Raw genomic sequence first — 19,652 nt, forward strand, 5'->3', positions numbered from 1 at the left:
GGGCAGCTTGGGATCTCTGAACAGCGGGGTCCGACTTTTTTGAGGGAACTTCTATTATTACCAACAGTGGTTGAACTTGAGCGCCAATACATATATATTTTTTATGTATTACATAATGCACTCTTTACTAATCCGTTGTGTACATTATAAAATACACCTCAAAATAGAAAAAAAATTTAAACAGCCAGAGATGAATAAAAAATTGAAAAATAAGAACTTTAATCATGGTCCAAACTCTATTCTCACGAATTTATTGTGATTACTAACAAATTCTTTTCAAAGCAACAGTTGGTCTATGTTTATATATATATGTATTATATAAATGTACATTATATATGTAAATATATATAAAATATATATTATATATATAATTATATATAATTAAATATAATAATATAATAAATAATAAATATAATTAAATATATAATTATATATAATATATATAAATATATATAAAATATTATATATTATATGTGTACATTATATATATATAAATATATATATATAAATATATATATATTCAATCTTGATTCAATACTTTGTGGTATAGAAATTTGAAATTCTGATTCTAAACTAAGTTTCATTTGAAACATGGTCTTTATGGCAAGCAGCTGGGGCTGGGAATTCCTCACAAGGCATTGCTGCAAATGGAGAAAGCACATCTTTGGAATCTCTTAATAAATCATGGCACTCATTTCTCAGTCCCTTTTCCAATTATACCATTTTTGAAATTTGAACTCTCCGATATATGTGAAGTTTTTTGAAAAATTACACTTTCAGTAACTTTTACGAGAACTCTAAATTTATAAAGATCTCCTGGTGGAAAGTTGGGATTATATTTCAAAGTCCTTAAAATGTGTCTATGAATTGATAGCAATTGAGCCTTTAGATATCGAAGTTTAGGAAAAAAGAGGCCCCCTACCCCCATTCTCAAGTTGGAGAGTGGGTGTTGCTAAAGAAAACTATTTATGGTTAATCATTTGAATGGGGGGGGCAGCTAAAATTTGAATTTAACAATTTCCAGAAAGGATTGTTCTTCCCCTGGGGTTCATTTGGACTTCGAACTCCTCACCCCAAATTCTGAATTATCCCACCACTCGGTAACTAGCAATGCCAAGTCCTAGGACTGGCTTGAAATCCCCATCATTCAAGGTCAGAGAAGGGGGTGTGTATCGAGCCACTGGGTTCACCGGCTGGGCTAAATCACTCCTGTTTTTAATTCCACTTCCTCCGGGTTGTGCTCTGACAGGACTGTTCTTGGGATTACTCAAGCGCTGGTAGCAGGGCCTATGGCTAGAGCCTCACCCAAATTCTTTTGACTGTGGGTTAGGAAAAATTCCAAAAGGAGAGGGAACATATGTGTGGAGATTCCTCGAGAAATTAAAAATAGAGCTTCCCTATGACCCTGCAATTGCACTACTGGGTATTTACCCCAAAGATACAGATGTAGTGAAAAGAAGGGCCATCCGTACCCCAATGTTCATAGCAGCAATGGCCACAGTCGCCAAACTGTGGAAAGAACCATGATGCCCTTCAACGGACAAATGGATAAGGAAGATGTGGTCCATATACACTATGGAGTATGATGCCTCCATCAGAAAGGATGAATCCCCAACTTTTGTAGCAACATGGACGGGACTGGAAGAGATGATGCTGAGTGAAATAAGTCAAGCAGAGAGAGTCAATTATCATATGGTTTCACTTACTTGTGGAGCATAACAAATGAGGGAAATTGGAAGGGGAGGTGAACCATGAAAGACTATGGACTCTGAAAAACAATCTGAGGGTTTTGAAGGGGCAGGGGTGGGAGGTTGGGGAAGCCAGGTGGTGGGTATTAGAGAGGGCACGGATTGCATGGAGCACTGGGTGTGGTGCAAAAACAATGAATACTGTTACGCTGAAAAGAAATTTAAAAAAAAAAAAAAAGGAGAGGGAACATATGGAGCTGGAACCAATTTTCTGGTTTCTTACTTTATCAAGCACTTTTTTATTTTGAGATAATTATAGATACACAGTAAGGTGTATACACAGTATAGATACACAGTAAGGTCTAAGAAATAATACAGAATATCCCATGTACTCTTTACTCAGTTTCCTCTTGTGGTACCATCCTGAAAAATGATAGCACAGAATCACAAAAACTAGGGTTTTGACATTGATGCAATCCACTGATCTTATTCAGACTTTCCCAGATTTATGCTGATTTGTGTCTGTGATTTTTTTTTTCACATGTGTGTGTTCAGGAATACTTCACCACAATCTAGACACAGAACATACTCCCCTCTCTCTTCTGTTCTTACTCCCTCCTTTTTCTCCAGCTTGACTGAGACATAGTTGACAGATAAACTGTATGTATTTAAAGTGTACCAACACAATGATTTGGCAAACATGTTCATTATGAAATGATTCCCACGATCAGGTTAATTAATACACCCATCACCCCAGATGGTTAACAATTCATGTGTGCGTGTGAGAGAGAACACTTAAGATCTAATCTTTAAGCAAATACCCATTTTACAATATAGTATTATTAACTCTAATTACCCTGCTGAATGTTAGGTCCGTGGAACTTATAACAGAAGTTGTGCCTTTGACCAACATCTCTGCATTCCCCCCGCCGTGACGACACGAATGTTAGAGTTTTTTGTTATTACTCAGGGCCCACGAGGCTCTGTTCATTTTTCCCCCCTGGTTACTTTCTCTCTCTTGTTCCCATTGGGTGATTTATGTTGTTTTACCTTCCACTACACTAATTATTTCTTCTGTCAAGTCTATCCTTTGAGATTCTTATATCGTTTATTGTTTTTTTTTCAGTTCTAAAATTTCCATTTTGTGTCTTCTATTTCTTTATTGAAATTTTCTGTCTTTTCATTTGTTCCCAGTTGTTTGCCATTGCTTGTTGAAACATTTTCATGATGGCTGCTTTAAAATTTTTCTCAGATAATTTTCATATCTTGGTCTTCTTGGTGTAGGGCATCTGTCGCTTGTCCTTTTTCACTGGGTTTGATAATCTTGTCCTTGGTATTATGAGTAATTTTTAATTGAAATATGGCCTTTGTGTATTGTGTTTTATTATTTAAATTTTTTAAATTTTATTTATTTATTTGACAGAGATCACAAGTAAGCAGAGAGGCAGGCAGAGAGAGAGGAGGAAGCAGGCTCCCCGCTGAGCAGAGCGCCCGATGCGGGGCTCAATCCCAGGACCCTGGGATCATGACCTGAGCCGAAGGCAGAGGCTTAACCCACTGAGCCACCCAGGTGCCCTTTGTATTGTGTTTTAATTAAGTTTTAGATTCTTTTAAAAGGTCTGCTAAATTTGTATAGTGTGGTAAACCCACAGAACAAAAGAAAAAAAAGATTCTTACGGACAAGTAAAAAGCTTGAAAGTATACTAAATGGTTAGCTTTTGGGGGGAGGGGACTATGATCAAAGGATTAACATTTCAACCTCAGTGACACAGAAAAAAGCAAAATAAACTAAAAGCTAAGGTATTAAAAGGTTAGGTTGTTTGATATGTATTTTCATTGACTTTGGCGGGGGGGGTAAAGACAGGGTTTAGAGACTTTTATTTCCAGATCCAGGGACTCAAGCCACATTTCAGCCTGTCAGGCTAAGCAACGTAGGATAAACCAGATACCATCTCATCCGTGAGCTGTTCACCCATCATCAACCAGAGTCCCAAGAACTCCAGGGCAACCAGACACCGCTGTCAATTCTCATCAAAGAATGGATAATCTGGATGATTAACAAATCTAGAAGGTAAAGGGAGAGACTTAGTCAAGTATGTTTCCGGCCTGGGTAAAGAGAGGTTTCTTTTAAACTGGCTTAAGTATGAAAATTAACGGAACCTTCTTTTGGGATAGGTACAAAGGCACCCGGTTTTACAATAACCATGTCCCACTGCCTGACACTGTAAGGAATACAATGTCGAGAATATACTTACAAGCTCATGATCACAGGTACAAAAACAAACCGAAATGTCGCCTTTTTGCAGGTATTGTACTAGTCTACAACCTAAGGAGATAAGCTCTTTGCGTTGCTATTTTAAACTCACAAGAGGGCAGAAATGAATTCTGGCTCTTTTAAAACCATGACAACCTAGTTTAATCCATCAAGTTAACAAATATTTCAAGGCAATGACAAGGAGGGTGACAAGACTGTCACTGTGATTCAGTTTCTTTCAAGCACTCAGAAGTAATTCATTTACGTCTTGGTGAGAAATTACTTTTTAGACGTGGGGTGGATACAGTGGTTATGATATAAGATACTTCATCAGGGGGTTTTCATTTTAGCAAGGGAGGTAGACCCCCCTCTCTATATATATATAGTAATAATTTTGAGATAAGAAGTGCTAAATCACTAAAAATTACTAATTAAAATGACCAGTGTTAATTGCCAGGGAATACTGCCCCTGTCTCCACTCTCCACCCCCCTTCCCTCTCTATCATTTGATGGTATTATTCATTCAACAAGCTTTTATTAATGACTGGGGGAGACGGTAGATATTTAAATCTTGCCCTAGGAATCTAACACTTCGAAGGAGGTCAATGGGAAATCAACTACATAAATCAATAAACGGCATGGGATGCTAATTAGGAATGTATGCCAAAGGAAAAACGAAGTTGAGTAGAGACAAAGGCATTGCTGGGCAGAGTTGCGTTCCTAGGTAAAGTGACAGAGAAAGCACCATGGAGGTGACCCCTGAGGGAGGACGTGAAGGAGGTGAAGGAGTGGGCATCCAGCCATGGGGAGGAAGAGCATTCTAGGCAGAGAGAACAGTCAGTGCAAAGGCCCTGGGATGGGCCTGGTGTCTGTGCAGAATAGCCAGGCCTTGGGGCTGCACTGCTGTCAGCAGCGCGAGAGCAGAAGGACATGGAGGCAGACAGCGAGGCCCCTGCAGGTGTCGTAAGGAACTTGGCTTTCACTCTGAGTGAGAAGGCAGGCTACCAGATGTCAAGAAGAGGAGTGCCTGTCCACTCTGGCCTCCAGGTGTGGATAGGAAGTGCCAGCTCTGGGAGACGGAGCAGACGGCAGCCGGCTACCTGAGCAGGAAGACTTTGGGCTGTGTGTGTGTATGGGTGTGCAGCAGGGGGTGTCTGCACAACCCATAGGAGCTCAATTGTAGACATGGCGGGTTTGAGGTTCATATTCCACACCCAAGTGCTGCTGAGTAAACAGATACACAAATCCTCATAGGTCTGGGCTGGATCTAATTTGGGGAGTGTGTATTTATTTAGATGGCATTTAAAGCATGAAACTGGATGAAATTGCTGATGAGGTCAATGCAGATAGGAAAGAGAAGAGGTCCAAGGACTGAGTCTCTCCAAAGTTAAGAGGTCAAGTGGATGGAGAGGAGCCTGCAAAGAACATGAGAAGGACCAGCTAGGGAGACCAAGGGAACACAGACAGGATCTGGGGAAGGAAAGCCAGGAGCACGTTTCTAGGAGGGGAGAGCGATCCACCAGCTAAGACAAGATGAATGAGGAGAGGAGGTCATGGTGGACCATGATGAAAGAGTTTTGGTGAAGTGGAGAGCAGGTGCCTGCTTTGTGTAGGTTCAGAAGAGGATGAGAAGGGAAAGCCTGGAGGCAGCAAGTATAGGCTTCTTCCAGATGTTTCCCTGTGAAAGGAGAAATGGTGAGCGACTCCAGAGTGAAGCTGGCTCAAGAGATTTTTGGTTTTGGTTTTAAAGATGGGAGCATGTTTGAATGCGTCTTGGAATCATCCCAAGGGAAGGGAAAAGATGGTGGTGGAGGCAGACTATGGGATTTCCCCAGGTTTCCTAAAGGCCACTGAATAAAGCAGAGAGAAGGACAGAAGTCAAATGTATCTGCAGGGAACACCAGCCCCTGGAATGCAAGTGGGGCAGGGACAGAGGATGGGAGAGAACAGGGAACATGGGGTCGGAAGGTTGGAAGGAAAAATGTTTCCCAGCCACTTCCTAAAAGATGAGGCCCCCCTCTGTGGATTGTGACCAATGGAGTCCCGTCACCATCCTGCTGCCCAGTGTCTACAACTCACCGAGCTACTTACTCATCTGGAAAATAGCGAATGTTTTTGTTTAGGCCATCCAGACTTTCCATGTCCTCTGGTGTCAACTGGAAATCGAAAACCTGTCAGAAACATGAGAAGACGGATTCCTTTTCCCTGCATCTATGACTGCCCCCGTCCCTCTGGAGACACACATATTTATCTAGAGATGGATACAGGTTTTGTGAGAGGATGGTCATGAACCTGGGGTTCATTCCCCTGTAGGAGGGTGGCAGTGTGTCCACTGAACCCACAGGCCCCTCAGGGGCGCTGGGCGGGTGTGGGGTGGCTGGAGCAAAGGATCCTAGACAGGGTCAAGCCCAAATCATATCTCATCTAACTCCTTTATTTCACAGCTCAAGAAATCAAGGCCATACTGTGGGGTTAAAAAAACAAAACAAAACAAAATGGGATCGGGACCCAAACCTGACCTTCTGGAGTCCTTTCCCAACACCAGCTTCCCTCCCTGTAGCAGCGGGAGGAGAGAGCAGTTACGTACAGCCCTGTGACACATACAGAACACACAGAGCTAAGCTTTGTCCAAGCAGAGCTCAGGCGCCCCACAGATAACCCAGACCACAGGGAAGTGAGGTGCCTCCATCAGTCCCCAGATGCCCATGCCCTATCACATACCTGGTAGTTCTCCCAAATTCTCTTCTTGTTGAAGCTCTTGACCAAGGCCACCAGGCCCCGCTGCAGCTGGAAACGCAGGGCCACCTGGGCGGGGGTGCGCCCATGCTTTGAGGCGATGGCATTGAGCACCGGATCCTTCAGGAGAACGGGGCAGTTCTTGTTCACCCTGGAAGGGAGGCAGAGGAGCTGTGTGCCTGGGCTGTGTGGCCCCTTGCTCTAGGGGTGTTTCCACCTCTGAAATCTGCCTCATTACCCTCTGGCTATCTCCACCCCTGTTTCCGTTTCTTTTGGTAAATCCAGACAAGGACCAAAGAAAGGAAGACAGAAAAGGACTCTCAGGTATTATTTCTTTTTTTTTTTTTTAAACATTTCTGAGAAATGTGGTAGAAGATTGGATAAGTCAAGAAGATAAAAATGTCCAAAGTAGGACCCAATAACCTCCCTGATTTTTTAAGAATTATTTTAGAAGAATTTCAAAAATGCTTTCAGTGAATGACCTGTTTTATCAAGGGCTAAAAGGTGCATTCTTACATTGCTCTTCAAGAGATAAACTGAGACTTACAGAAGTTGTTAGTTGCCTCTTCTCACTCAACTATACTCAACTATCAACTGCCAGAATCGTGGTATGGGCTCCCTTTGTCACTCTTGAAGGCCAGAGCTTTTGAATTGTGTGAACATTCTCATCAGTGATTTTATTGCCTAATAAAATATTTTACTGGCAATATTTTATTGCCTAATAGTGGTATGGCAATATTTTATTGCCTAATAGTGTTATTGAGTCATGACAATGTAGGCTGGTTAAAGGGTTTCCAGAATGGATTACTCCTGCTGTCTACTGTCAACCTTCTCCCGAGAGCTGAGCAATAACTCCAGCAGCTACGGTGTCTGTGATTAGAATAAGTGCACAGAGGTCATTACCACTCCTTCCTAAAGTCAGTCCCTAAGGCAGCGTATGCAGTCAGGATGATGTCCTTGGACTTGCAGAACTCCAGGAGTTTGCTCTGGTTGAGGTAAGGGTGACACTCCACCTGCAGAACGCCAGGCACAAAGGTTGAACCACAGAACCACAGCCACCAGACGGGTGAGGAACAGACAGGGCTGCACCACGTGGTGGCAAGTGCATTTTGTACACACGATCGTCACCCACAGTGGTACCAGTGGAGCGGCCTGAGGCTGAGCCCTGATTACTGCCCAGAGACAGCACAGCATTGCTGAGAAACGTGCTCGGTGCTCAGAGGAGACAAGCTTAGGGTGAGCGGTCGCCTGACAGGCTCTGTCTCTCCAACTGGAGAGCACAAGGCAGGCTTGGGTCTCCCTCACGCACTGCTCGTGTCTACAGAGGAGCAGCTCTGCCTTTTCTAGTTATCCTCAGCCTCACACTGACCTCTTCTCTTCACAGACGCCACACCTGGAAACCAGTCACTCATCCTCCACATCTGAGCCATCTTCATTAGGTCAGTTTGGCTCCACAAGCCAGAGTGCTTTCCTCTTTCCCACCACACCGTATTGCAAGGTCTCTGCGTGATCCTAGGAGCCTCCAAATGCCGGCCCTGCTCTGCATCCCCGCACCTGTTCCCTTCCCCAGGCTCAGTCTTGTCCTGGGTGTAGAGGGATTTGGAACTTCTGGCCCCTTTGCCATCACGTGGAAAGAAATGGCTAGTTGTTGTTCATCAGAAACTGTTACTAGTGTTATGACCCGCACACGCTGCTAGCAGAGAGGTTTCTGTGCCGTAAATGGTGATCAGTGGTGCTGTCACCTGACTTTCCATCTGACTTTCTGTCTTCCTTCCATGCACCTGGAGAGCAGGAAATCCAGAACCTTTACCCAGAACGCTAACCGCCTTTTCTCTGCTTTCTAGTCCAGATCTAGGTGGGCGAAGACTATTGCCCCAGGCATGGGACAGGTGGGCTGGGGACCAGCTCAGCTCAGCTTGGGACTCTGGGCTGGCCTTGGCTAGATTCCCTTCCATCAGATCATCAGATCAATTAGGCTCGAGTTAAACCCCAGGTGGTTAGGCTGCAGGTTAGTAGTTTTCACTGTGGGGTGGGCCTGAACAGAAACAGAATGTTCTGGCCATCTTTCAAGCTGGCCACTTCCCCTTCCCCCTGATAGAAGCATGAGTGTTCACTGGGAAATCCTGGTAGGGCTTCTGGAGGTACAAGCCATGAAAGTCTGGGGACCGTCCCATAGATGAGCCCCCTGGAGTCTTCAGCTCTGGGACTCGTCCACTCTGAGCCTCCAGCAAGTCAGCAGCTCTGTTTGACGCTTTCCTGCCCCACAGGGACCCTCGCAGTGGCTATGTTCCTGGGAAGCCACAGTTCTCTGCATCTGTCTGTCTGCCTCTCCAATTTTCAGAGCCACAGCTTGCCCTGTGACCTCAATCCTCTGATGGATTGAGAAAAAGTAGCTGGTTCTCCATTGGTCCAGCTTTTTCATTATTGTACAGATGCAAAGGACAACCCCGTCGCTTCTTACAAGCCCGATCCAAGACCAGAAGTGTGCCAGAAGCACTTTCTACTGCACACCTTTCTCATTGCTTTTCCCCTGATTCTGGTGGTCAGATCAGAAGAAGCAAAGATCCGGAATGAAATGTCTTGCTGGGCCACATTAACTCTCTGGGTCACGGCCACACGTGTTTGCGGCTCGGTCAGCACCACGCACAGGGAGGAAGGGGGATGGATTGTACACAGGTCCACAAGCCAAACCAGGACCCGGGTCCACCTGACCTCACCCACCATCCACGACGGTCTGTTCGCCTCACAGGTCACAAGGAACTACACTCTGCCCTAGCTCTTTGGGCCCGTGTAGACTCCCCACTAACCAATGGCCTCCATTTGGCCATGTTCTGTTGGCCCCGTAGAGCTCAGGGTCACTGCAGAGGTCACGACCACTCAGCTTCTTAATTTGTCACCACTACTCAGGTCAAAACCGGTTTCTTTACTTTCTCCAAACTCATGATACCCAAAGTGGAGCTAAACCTCTTAAGCAACACAGAACACAACTTTTTAGAACTCCCATTTGTATTTTTCATCTAAAAATAAGCCTCCCAAGTATTGAATACATAAACTGCCTCTCCCTCTCTGTCAGCCGGCCCATGAGAGGTTTTAAAGGAGATGATGTAAACGGGGTGAGTGTGGGCCCTGCCGAGTACAGACGGCCAGCCGCTCACTTCCCTGCTCATCTGACTTCTTACCTTATTTTCTGAGACAAGCAAGTCGTTTGTGTGGCTTATTAAAGCAGGTTTATCTTGACAAGGGGATTTCTTAAATTTTTTTTTTTACTTGTAAATGTGTTTTTGTGTTAAAATACACATAACATAAATTTACCATTTAAAAAAAAAACAAGTTTACCATTTTGGCCATTTCTAAGTGACGGTTCAATGGCGTTCATGTATTCACGTTGTAGTGGGCTGATTTTGTACCATCGAGTCTCATGGTTATCTCATGACACAGAGCTCAAAAGAATTCCCCCATTTTCCTTTACACGGGAGTGCTCCAAATTTGCTGACCAGAGATGAGAAAGCTTAGCGGTGGGTTAGCTTTAATTTTCTAGGGCCAACCACCATAACACCTAGTCCATTACATTCCAACCTGACCCTTGGATGTTTTTTTATGAAACAATGTGGCCTTGGGACCTCTCTCAAAAACTTGCAATGCGTTCTGTTCTCTGCAGGAGAGGGGGAGGCTGCTGGGGACCTTGCTGAAAGAAGGGAAGAGGAAGCTGAGGAGGGAGAAGAGCTTGGGGGCAGATGGGTCCGGCTCACCTGGTTACAGACTGGCTTGTACTTGAGCCCTGGCTTGTTCAGGATCCTCTCCAGATACCTGCGGTTGAGGTTGGACGCGCCAATGGATTTGGTCAGCCCTAAATCCTTACACTTCTCCATGGCCTGAGGAGGAAGGGGTGTGAGGAATGACCTGTGTAACCGGCTGGGGAAGGATGATAAACGGGGGTGGGCTCGTCGTGGGGGCTGGGACTGGGAGAGAACCTGAGACAGAGCAGGAAAGACAAAGCCTCCAAAGGTGCCAGTGTCAATAAAGGGGAAGGAATTAACCACGTGGGAGAATGACAAAGAAAATAATAGGAGAAAAAAAATGAGTCAGAAGATAGAGTAAGTAAAGAAGGCAAGGCGTTCAGGACGGAGCCAAAGGGGCCAGGGTGATTTTTAGCTGACACCTAGAAACCCAGAAAACCCTGAGTGACGGCAAAACGGGCCCCAGGAGAACAAGAGGTGTGGCCCGGGAAGCACAGGAAGCAGGAAGGAGGCCATACCTGTCCCCCAGACCACTGGCTCCCTCTTTTCCCTTTGACCTCATTTCCTATTAAGGTTACCGAAGTCACTCTGGTTCAGTCACAGGCCCCCTTGCTGTTCTTGAACACAACAGGTTCTCTCTCTCCTTAAAAACTGGGCCTTGGGAGCTTTGGAGTGGCTCAGTTGAGCATCTGCCTTTGGCTCAGGTCATGACCCCGAGGTCCTGGTATTGAGTCCGGCATCAGGCTCCCTGTTCAGCAGGGAGTCTGCTTCTCTCTCTCCCTCTGTGATCCCTCTCCCTCTCTTGCTCTCACTCTTTCTCAGGTAAAAACAACAGCACAGGACTTGGCCTTCCTTATACCTGCATCACCCTCCCTCCAGGCACCCACATGATCAGTTCCCTCACTTCCTGCAGATCTTTGCCCACTGTCGGCTGGCCCAGGAGGGCCTACCCTGCCCATCTGCATCCCGTAGCTGCCCTGGCGTTCTCAGTCCCCTTAGCCAGCTCTCCCTTCCCATTCCTCCCCCATGCCAAGCACCTTCCTATCCATGCAGCCAGAGATCTTGATTTGCTCCCTGAAGCAGCCCGAGAACTTAAAAATACTCAGCACTGAGTACACCATAGGCACTCAAGAAGTACTTGCTGAGGTATTGAATGAGGCAGATGTGAAGCCAAGGCAGAGGGACATCCAGGGACTTGTCCAAGGCTACATGGGAGCAGAATTGGACAAGACACACATCTCCCAAGTTTCTTGTCCACCCTCTGTCTCCCAGCATGCAGGGACATAGGTAGCATCTTTGGGGCTGTACTTACATCCCATGTGTCACAGAGATCTACTGTGTCAAAAATGACTTCTCCATCTTTGTCCTTTGGGATAAATTTCTCCCCAGGCTGGGACACAGAAAAGAATGAGAGGTTGTATAAAGCTATCTTTGGCCTCATCCAAGCCATCTAGAGCCTACAGACCTTGAAGCTCATGCAACAATCTATTCTTGTTCTTGAAAGAAATGGAAAGATTAGGGTAAAGGGAAAGAAAGTACCTGGAGGAAGTATCTTCCTAGAAAGTATGTTTTTAACTGCTAAGGGTTTAATAAATATTGTTTGTGTCAAGAGCAACTTGAGACACCCAAGACCCCATCCTTGAGAGAAGTGAGGGTGGTGCCAGTTGGGAGCTCTTTGGCCCCCAACCCTGTGAGACAGGAGGCTCCCACCCCTGCTTTCCACCTGGAGGGGCCTTACAAGAGCATGACTCATCCGCATCTCCAGGCCTGAGTTCCAGACTCACTAAATCTCTTGTATGCCAACTGGTCTCCATACTGGGACATTCCCCAGACAGGAAAGGACAGAGGCTGAGATTCAGGAACATGGGATCTTGAAAATACAGGCAATGCAGTCACAAGATTGAAGCAAAGCCATGGAAACCAGTGAACTCTCTTCACTCTGGGGCTGGAAGGGAATATTATAGCAGAAAAGAAGGGGAATCTCAAAAGTATGATGCATCTTTCCTCCTCATCTTTATTAACTATATCCTCTGTTGTATTCAGCTACTAGTTGTTACATTGATCATCAATGTAAAATAACTTTTGCTAACCTTCAAAGCTACTGGGAGATGAATGAGATAAAGATTCACATAGCTCAACCCAAGCTTCCTCAGCGATGTGTCCAGGCTGGTTAGAACCAATTCTGGGCGGAAGAAGGTTCCCCACACCTGCAGCAGTGGAAGAGAAGTGGTATGAGATGGGTTTTTTAAAGAGTCTTTAGGAGAAATTAATAAAGTACAAAATTCACTATTTGCAATGCAGACATGATACTATATAAAGACTCCACCAAAAAAAAAAAAACTATTAGACCTGATAAATTCAGAATTCAGTAAAGTGGCAGGAGACAAAATTAATATATAGAAATCTGTTGCATTTCTATACAATAAGGATGCAGTAGAAAAAGAAGTTAAGAAAAACAATCCCATTGACAATTGCACAAAAAAAGAATAAAATTTTTAGGAATAAATTTAATCCAGAAGATAAAAGACCTGGTTTCTGAAAATTATAGGACTTTGATGAAAGAAATTAAAGATGACACAAAGAAATGTAAAGACATACCATGCCTGCAGATTGGGGGAATTAATATTGTTAAAAATGTCCATACTACCCAAAGCAGTGTACAGATCCAATGCAATCCTGCTCAAAATACCAACAGCATTTTTCACAGAACTAGAACAAACAATCCTAAAATGTGTCCATACTTATGGACATGTCTCCCGAGGCATGGGAAACAAAAGCAAAAATAAACCACTGAGACTACACCAAAGTAAAAAGCTACTGCACAGCAAAGGAAACAATCAACAAAACAAAAAAAGCAACCTACAGAATGGGAAAAGATATTTGCAAATGACATAGCTGATAAGTGGTTAATATCAAAAACACATAAAGAATTTATACAACTCAACACCAAAAGAACAAATAATCTGATTAAAAATGGCAGAAGACCCGCATAGACATTTTTCCAAAGAAGGCATGCAGGCGGCCAACAGGCACATGAAAAGATGCTCAACACCATCAAACATCAGGGAAACCCAAACCAAAACCACAATGAGATACCACCTTGTGTCTGTCAGAACAGCTAAAATCAACACCACGAGAAACAATAGGTGTTGGCGAGGACTCGGAGAAAGGGGACCCTCCGGCACTGTTGGTGGGAGCGCAAACTGGCACAGCTGCTGTGGATAGCAGTATGGAGGGAGCTTCCTCAAAAAACTAAAACTAGAAATGCCATATGATCCACTACTCTAATTCCATTTTGGGGTATTCACCCAAAGATAATGAAAACACAAATTCAAAAAAGATGCATGCATCCCTATGTTTATTGCAACATTGTTCACAACAACCAAGATATAGAAACAATTCAAATGTCCATTGATAGATGAAAGGACTAAAAAAATGGGATATATAGGTATATATGTAAAATGGAATATTATCCATAAAAAGTGAAATCTTGCTATTTGTGACAACATGGATGGACCTAGAGGATATTATGCTAAGTAAAATACCTCAGACAGAAAAAGAAAAATGCTATATGATTTCACGTATGTGTGAAATCTGAAAGGAAAACGAATGAACAAATGAACGGAAACAGATTCATAAATACAGAGGAGAAAATGGTAGTTGGTAGTTGCCAGAAGGGAGGGGAGGCAGGGAACGGGTGAAACAGGTGAAGGGGGACCAAGGAGTACGGACTTCCAGTCATACAGTAAGTAGATCATGAAGAATGGAGAGTATATACAGTCAATAATGTTGCAACAGTGTTGTATAGTAACGGACGGGGGCTACACTTATCGTGGTGAGTGTTGTGTAATGGAGACTTGTCAAAACACTCTGTTGTATGCCTGGAGCTAATAAATACTGTATTTCAACTCTACTTCCATAACAAAAATGCTCTATCTTTTAACTCCATGTCAATAAAAAAAAAATTGTTTTATTTTAATATGGCTTAGTTGATTGACTCATCTGGGGCTTGCTGCCTCATTCTAGCCTGAGTGGAACCAAATAAAACTATTTGATTCAGCTTTAAAAAAAAAAGAAAGAAAGAAACTTTAGAAGGAATTAATCAAATAGCAAATAAACAACAACCACAGATCCACATGCCGTCATTGGGAAGTGACAAATCATCCCGCCAAGCTTCTACATTCTGTATCCTTGTAGCTTCTGTTTCATACGGAATGAAGACAATGAGGTAGAAATGGACAAGTATGGCCCTACACAGAGGGTGTCAAACTCTAGAACATAAAGAAATTACTTGGTCTGCCTGTACAGAACGCATCCCCGGGTCCTACCTCAAACACAATAAATCGCAGTACCTGGAGACTGAGCTGGGGAGTTGCATTTTAAACAAGAACCTCAAGAAGTTGTGATTCAGAAAATTGCACCTTGACTGTATTAAATGATCCAGTGTTCCAGAGATAATTGGACCCTATAGGGATTTGGGGGGAGGAGGGCACTTTAGTCAGCTTATTTTAGGAAGTAATAGCGTAAGGAAAATCAACCAAATTTGCTAAAGCCAAGGAAACAAAAGGATCCAATGGAAAGGAGACAAGCAGATGAGAGAAAGATGGTGATACCATGTCTAACACGGTCATAAAGGAAGCTTCATCTTCTGGAGTGAAAAGGGAGAGATACCTGTCCACAGACCTGCCTAGGATTCACTTGTGTGGACTTCAACCCTCTCTTCATGGACTACTTCACCTCACATTTAAATATTTGGTTCCAGGGCGCCTGGGTGGCTCAGTTGTTAATCACCTGCCTTCGGCTCAGGTCATGATCCCAGAGTCCCAGGATCGAGTCTCACATTGGGCTCCCTGCTCAGTGGGGAATCTGCTTCTCCCTCTGACCCTCACCCCAATTGTTCTTTCTCTCTCTCTCAAATAAAATAAAATCTTAAAAAAAATTATTTCTAGCAGTAATCGGCTCAATGAACACTACTAGAATAATGCCTCTTGGTTTCCCTTTCCAGTCTGAATTAAGCATGTAAGTTCTTCTATTTATTTCAGATATGATATCCATGGATATGAGGAATAGCAGGAGAAAATGGCTCAAAAGTTTAAATATATATATGTGTGTGTGTGTGTGTGTGTGTGTGTGTGTGTGCGTGTGTGTGTATGGACGTCTGGGTGGCTCACTTGCTTAAGCGTCTAAGTTTTTTTTTTTTCTTATCTTATTATGTTATGTTAGTCACCATACAGTACATCATTAGTTTTTGATGTAGTGTTCCAAGAGTCACTGTTCATGTCCAAGTCTTGATTTTGGCTCAGGTTAAGATCTCAGGTCATGAGATTGAGGCCTGAGCAGGCTCTGTGCTCAGCGGGCAGTCTGCTTGAGAGTGTCTCTCTCTCTGTCCCTCCCCCTGCTGACGTGCACGTACACACTCTCACTCTCTAAAATAAACAAATTTTTGTTAAAAAGTTAACAACAGGGGCACCTGGGTGGCTCAGTGGGTTAAAGCCTCTGCCTTCGGCTCAGGTCATGATCTCAGGGTCCTGCTGAGCAGGGAGCCTGCTTCCCCCCCCCTCTCTCTCTGCCTGCCTCTCTGCCTACTTGTGATCTCTCTCTGTCAAATAAATAAATAAAATCTTTTTTAAAAAGTTAACAACATACGTAAGTACTTTTACAAACATTAATTTCATCCTTGTGGCAGTTCTCTTTTCCAACTTCATAGAAAAGAGACCTTCCACGTCATTATTCACAGATACCGAGGGAACTATACACAGAACCTTCGTAGTGTAGAATATGTCCTCTCTCTTCACGGTGCCATCAGCAATCTTCTTCCAGATGGCCCTCCCAATCTCTTCCTCGTTTTGATACACATAAGCCGAGTCGATATGGCGGTAGCCTACATCAATTGCTGTCTTGACGGCCTCTTCTACCTTACTCTTCGGGACCTAGAAGACCACAAAGACAAGGACCTACTGGGTTCCAGAATGGCTGGTTCCACAAGCAGAGGTATTCCGCAGAACCTATTGTTTTGCTAAGGGCTGAGAGCTAGAGGTGACAGAGGTAAATATTTAGAACCTTAGCGGTAAATGTTTAACAACTGATTCTCTGAAGAGAAGAAGTCCTGATTCATGGCATTTGCTAGTTTCTGTGGTGTAAATCCTACCACCACGGCTAACTTCAAGCTACGAACATTAGGAAAAGGTGCTCACCATCGGACCTCATGAGCCCATGAGCTGGCCCAACTTGTCACTGGTTTTAATCCCCCTACCTCTGGATTTACATGATCTGTGGGTTAGCCAATCTATAGAATTATAGTCCAAGTTATCTCAGTCTGTAAGAGATTGTTACGCTGATGGCAATTCAGGAGTCTAAGACGCAAATTATCTCTCAGTGCAATGAAAGTGCAACTGTACACAGAATAAAATAATGATTTACCTATGGCAACTCGGAAAAACACTTCAAACAACCTTTGAGGAAGGATAGAGATGTAAAAGAAAGTAAACTATTCTTTCATGTAAAAATAACTCGTCATTAAGTGTGTTGTGTTATGGCGGTCTATAGGAGAAAGGTGATACTTTCTCCTATAACCAGGAAACGACTTGGTTATTGTTCTTAGCTGTCTACTGTTCTGCTGGACTGCCAGGATGGGCTTTTCAAGTTATCTGTAATTTCCCCTCTCTCTGGTCCTCCTCTCCCTCACTTCCAAGGTCTCCCGGGGATATTTTTTCATTCGTAACTCCCGATGACACAGACTTAAGATCCCAGTCCGAGGAAAGGCAACGCTCTGTGCTAGCATTCTTGCTGGGTCCTCAGTATGACGCCCCATGTGACTCTCGTGCTGGAGAATGAATCCTACAACTTTCTTCTAATTAATTATAACCTCCTCCGCCAAGAACCACTGACAATGCGCTCTTATAAATTTGCAATGTTCAAACGAAAGACGTGCATGGCGTTCAGTGTTCCAAGCAGAGAGAGAATTTCCAAGGGACTCTTGGCTCTCCCCATGGCACAATCTTAACAACCTGGCCTCTAAGAGACTATTTCCAATCCAGACCACCAACACGCTCTCTAACATGAATCTTGTCTCTCTCCAGGTCCTTCAGCAGCTGCGATTTCTCTAGATATTCTATGACCGCTGGCGGACAGAGAGCTCTTGAACCCTGGGCGTTACAGAGAAACTTCATAACGAGCAAGCTTGCTGTTAAGTCCCTGCCTCCTGGGTCTCATCGATTCCAACAGACTATAAATGGCTACACAGGACAGCAAGTGAGAGGAACAGAAACAACCTTGCCCACTCCTGGACTGCTGACAGATGACACACTTCCATGTCCCTTGATCCTTGGACAAGTAGCATCAGAGTGACTGGGTAGCTTGTTAGAAATGTGGATTTTTGAGCTCTATCCCAGATCTACTCATTCAGAACCTTTGTGGGTGCAGCCCCCAATCTGCATTTTTCACAAGATCCTCGGGTGTTTTATGCCTATTAAAATTTTAAAAGCACTGACTTAATGCACTAAATAACCTAACCTGGAAAGAAGCAGCTTACTAATAGAGAAAATGAGGTCCTGGTGCATTTCTTGAATTATGATTCTGGTAAGGACCCTTGTCGGCTACTCTCCATGTCCAATGTCATTTGACTACCTTACTAGGAGCAGAAGTGCCAAGTCCCAGCATAGGCATGAGGTGTCCGTCATTCAGCCTTACAGAGCAAACTTTCATTGGATTCATCTCTTTGCACTCTTCTGGTTTTTTATTAAAAGAAATCTGCCAAGGGGAGAAATAATAAAATTGCTACTTTTTAAACAGCTTTAATGAGATATAAGTCACATACCATAAAACCATCCCTTTAAATTACCCAAGTCAGCAGTTTTTAGTCCATTCACGGAGTTGTGACCAATATACCATTTTAGAACATGTTCCTACCCCTTCTAAGACCCAATACTCATAGAAACTCATAGAAACAACTCCCCATTCCTCTCTCCCTTCAACCCCTGGAGACCTCTTTCTGTCTCTTTGGATCTGCCTATTCTGGAAATTTTATGTAAATGCATTCATACCCTCCGTGGCATTTTGTGACTACTTGCATTCACTTAGCATAATGTTTTCAAGGTCAATCCACGTCATAACGTGTAATGTACTTCATGCTTTCTAATGGCTAACTAACATCTCTTAGTACAGATGTACCACATGCTTTTTGTCCATTCATCAGTTGACAAACATTTGGGGGTTTTTTCTGCTTTTTGCCTACTGGGAATAATGCTTGAGTAAACAAACATCCATGCACATGTTTTTGTGTGGACATACATTTCCAGTTCTCTTGGGTCTATACGTAAGCCTGGAACCACTGAGTCATACAGCAAACCCAGGTTTAATGTTCTGAGAATCTGCCAAGTGTTTTCCAAAATGGCTGTACCGTTGACACTCCACTTCTTGAGAATTCCAATTTCTCCACATCTTCTCCAGCACTCGTTGCCCACTGTTTTTTGTTAATAGCCATCCTGACGGTATGAAGTGATGCTGTGGTTTTGATCTGCATTTCCCTGATGATGTGCGATGTGGAGCATCTTTTCATGTAACCCTTAGCTATTTGCTTATCTTCTTCGGAGAAATGTCTACTCGAGACCTTGCCCGTTTTTGAATTGGTTATTAGTTTCCTTTACTAACAGGTTGTAGGAGTTCCTTATATATTTTGGAAATGAACTTCTTATCAAATATATGGTTAGCAAATTCCAAATACTTCCATTCCAAAGAACGCCTTTTCTCTCTGTTGATGGTTTCCTTTGCTGTTTTTTTTATTTTTTTTATTTGATGTAGTCCCACGTGTTTATTTTTGTCTCATTGCTTGTACTTCTGGTGTCTTATTTACGAAATCCTGATCAATATCATTAGGATTTCCTCCTATGTTTTCCTCCATAGTCTTAAAGTTCTAGGTCTTACTTTTAAATCTTTCAACCATTTTGAGTTGAATTTGACGACCCCAATCCATTTGTATTATTCTAACATGGACTTAGAATGATTAATCTCTGATCAATTTTGTGTTTATTTTTGTCTCATTGCTTGTACTTCTGGTGTCTTATTTACGAAATCCTGATCAATATCATTAGGATTTCCTCCTATGTTTTCCTCCATAGTCTTAAAGTTCTAGGTCTTACTTTTAAATCTTTCAACCATTTTGAGTTGAATTTGACGACCCCAATCCATTTGTATTATTCTAACATGGACTTAGAATGATTAATCTCTGATCAATTTTGT

The 19,652-nt window shown here is 43.4% G+C and overlaps 1 protein-coding gene across 1 annotated transcript; it reads right to left on the reverse strand.

The window, feature by feature from the left end:
- Nucleotides 1–3,709: 3,709 nt before the first annotated feature.
- Nucleotides 3,710–18,128, reverse strand: LOC111158636 (prostaglandin F synthase 1-like). Its single transcript, XM_022520801.1, has 9 exons — nucleotides 18,042–18,128; nucleotides 16,178–16,345; nucleotides 12,506–12,622; nucleotides 11,728–11,805; nucleotides 10,428–10,550; nucleotides 7,582–7,691; nucleotides 6,664–6,829; nucleotides 6,034–6,113; nucleotides 3,710–3,752 (listed from the first exon to the last, which is right to left on the reverse strand). Exons 1-9 carry the CDS (start codon nucleotides 18,126–18,128, stop codon nucleotides 3,710–3,712), a joined length of 972 nt encoding a protein of 323 aa, XP_022376509.1.
- Nucleotides 18,129–19,652: the final 1,524 nt, after the last annotated feature.

Source organism: Enhydra lutris, unplaced genomic scaffold (assembly GCF_002288905.1).
Source record: "Enhydra lutris kenyoni isolate GAN:26980312 unplaced genomic scaffold, ASM228890v2 scaffoldscaffold61, whole genome shotgun sequence".
Lineage (NCBI taxonomy): Eukaryota > Metazoa > Chordata > Mammalia > Carnivora > Mustelidae > Enhydra > Enhydra lutris.

Bases quoted from the DNA above. Each gene is read 5' to 3' on its own strand.
- LOC111158636 (XM_022520801.1), bottom strand. From the start codon at position 18,128: ATGAATCCAATGAAAGTTTGCTCTGTAAGGCTGAATGACGGACACCTC. The intron at 10,551-11,727 runs GTAAGTACAGCC...CTTCCTCCTCAG, and splicing joins ATCTCTGTGACACATGGGAT to GCCATGGAGAAGTGTAAGGA. The intron at 6,114-6,663 runs GTATGTGATAGG...TGTTTCTGACAG, and splicing joins GAATTTGGGAGAACTACCAG to GTTTTCGATTTCCAGTTGAC.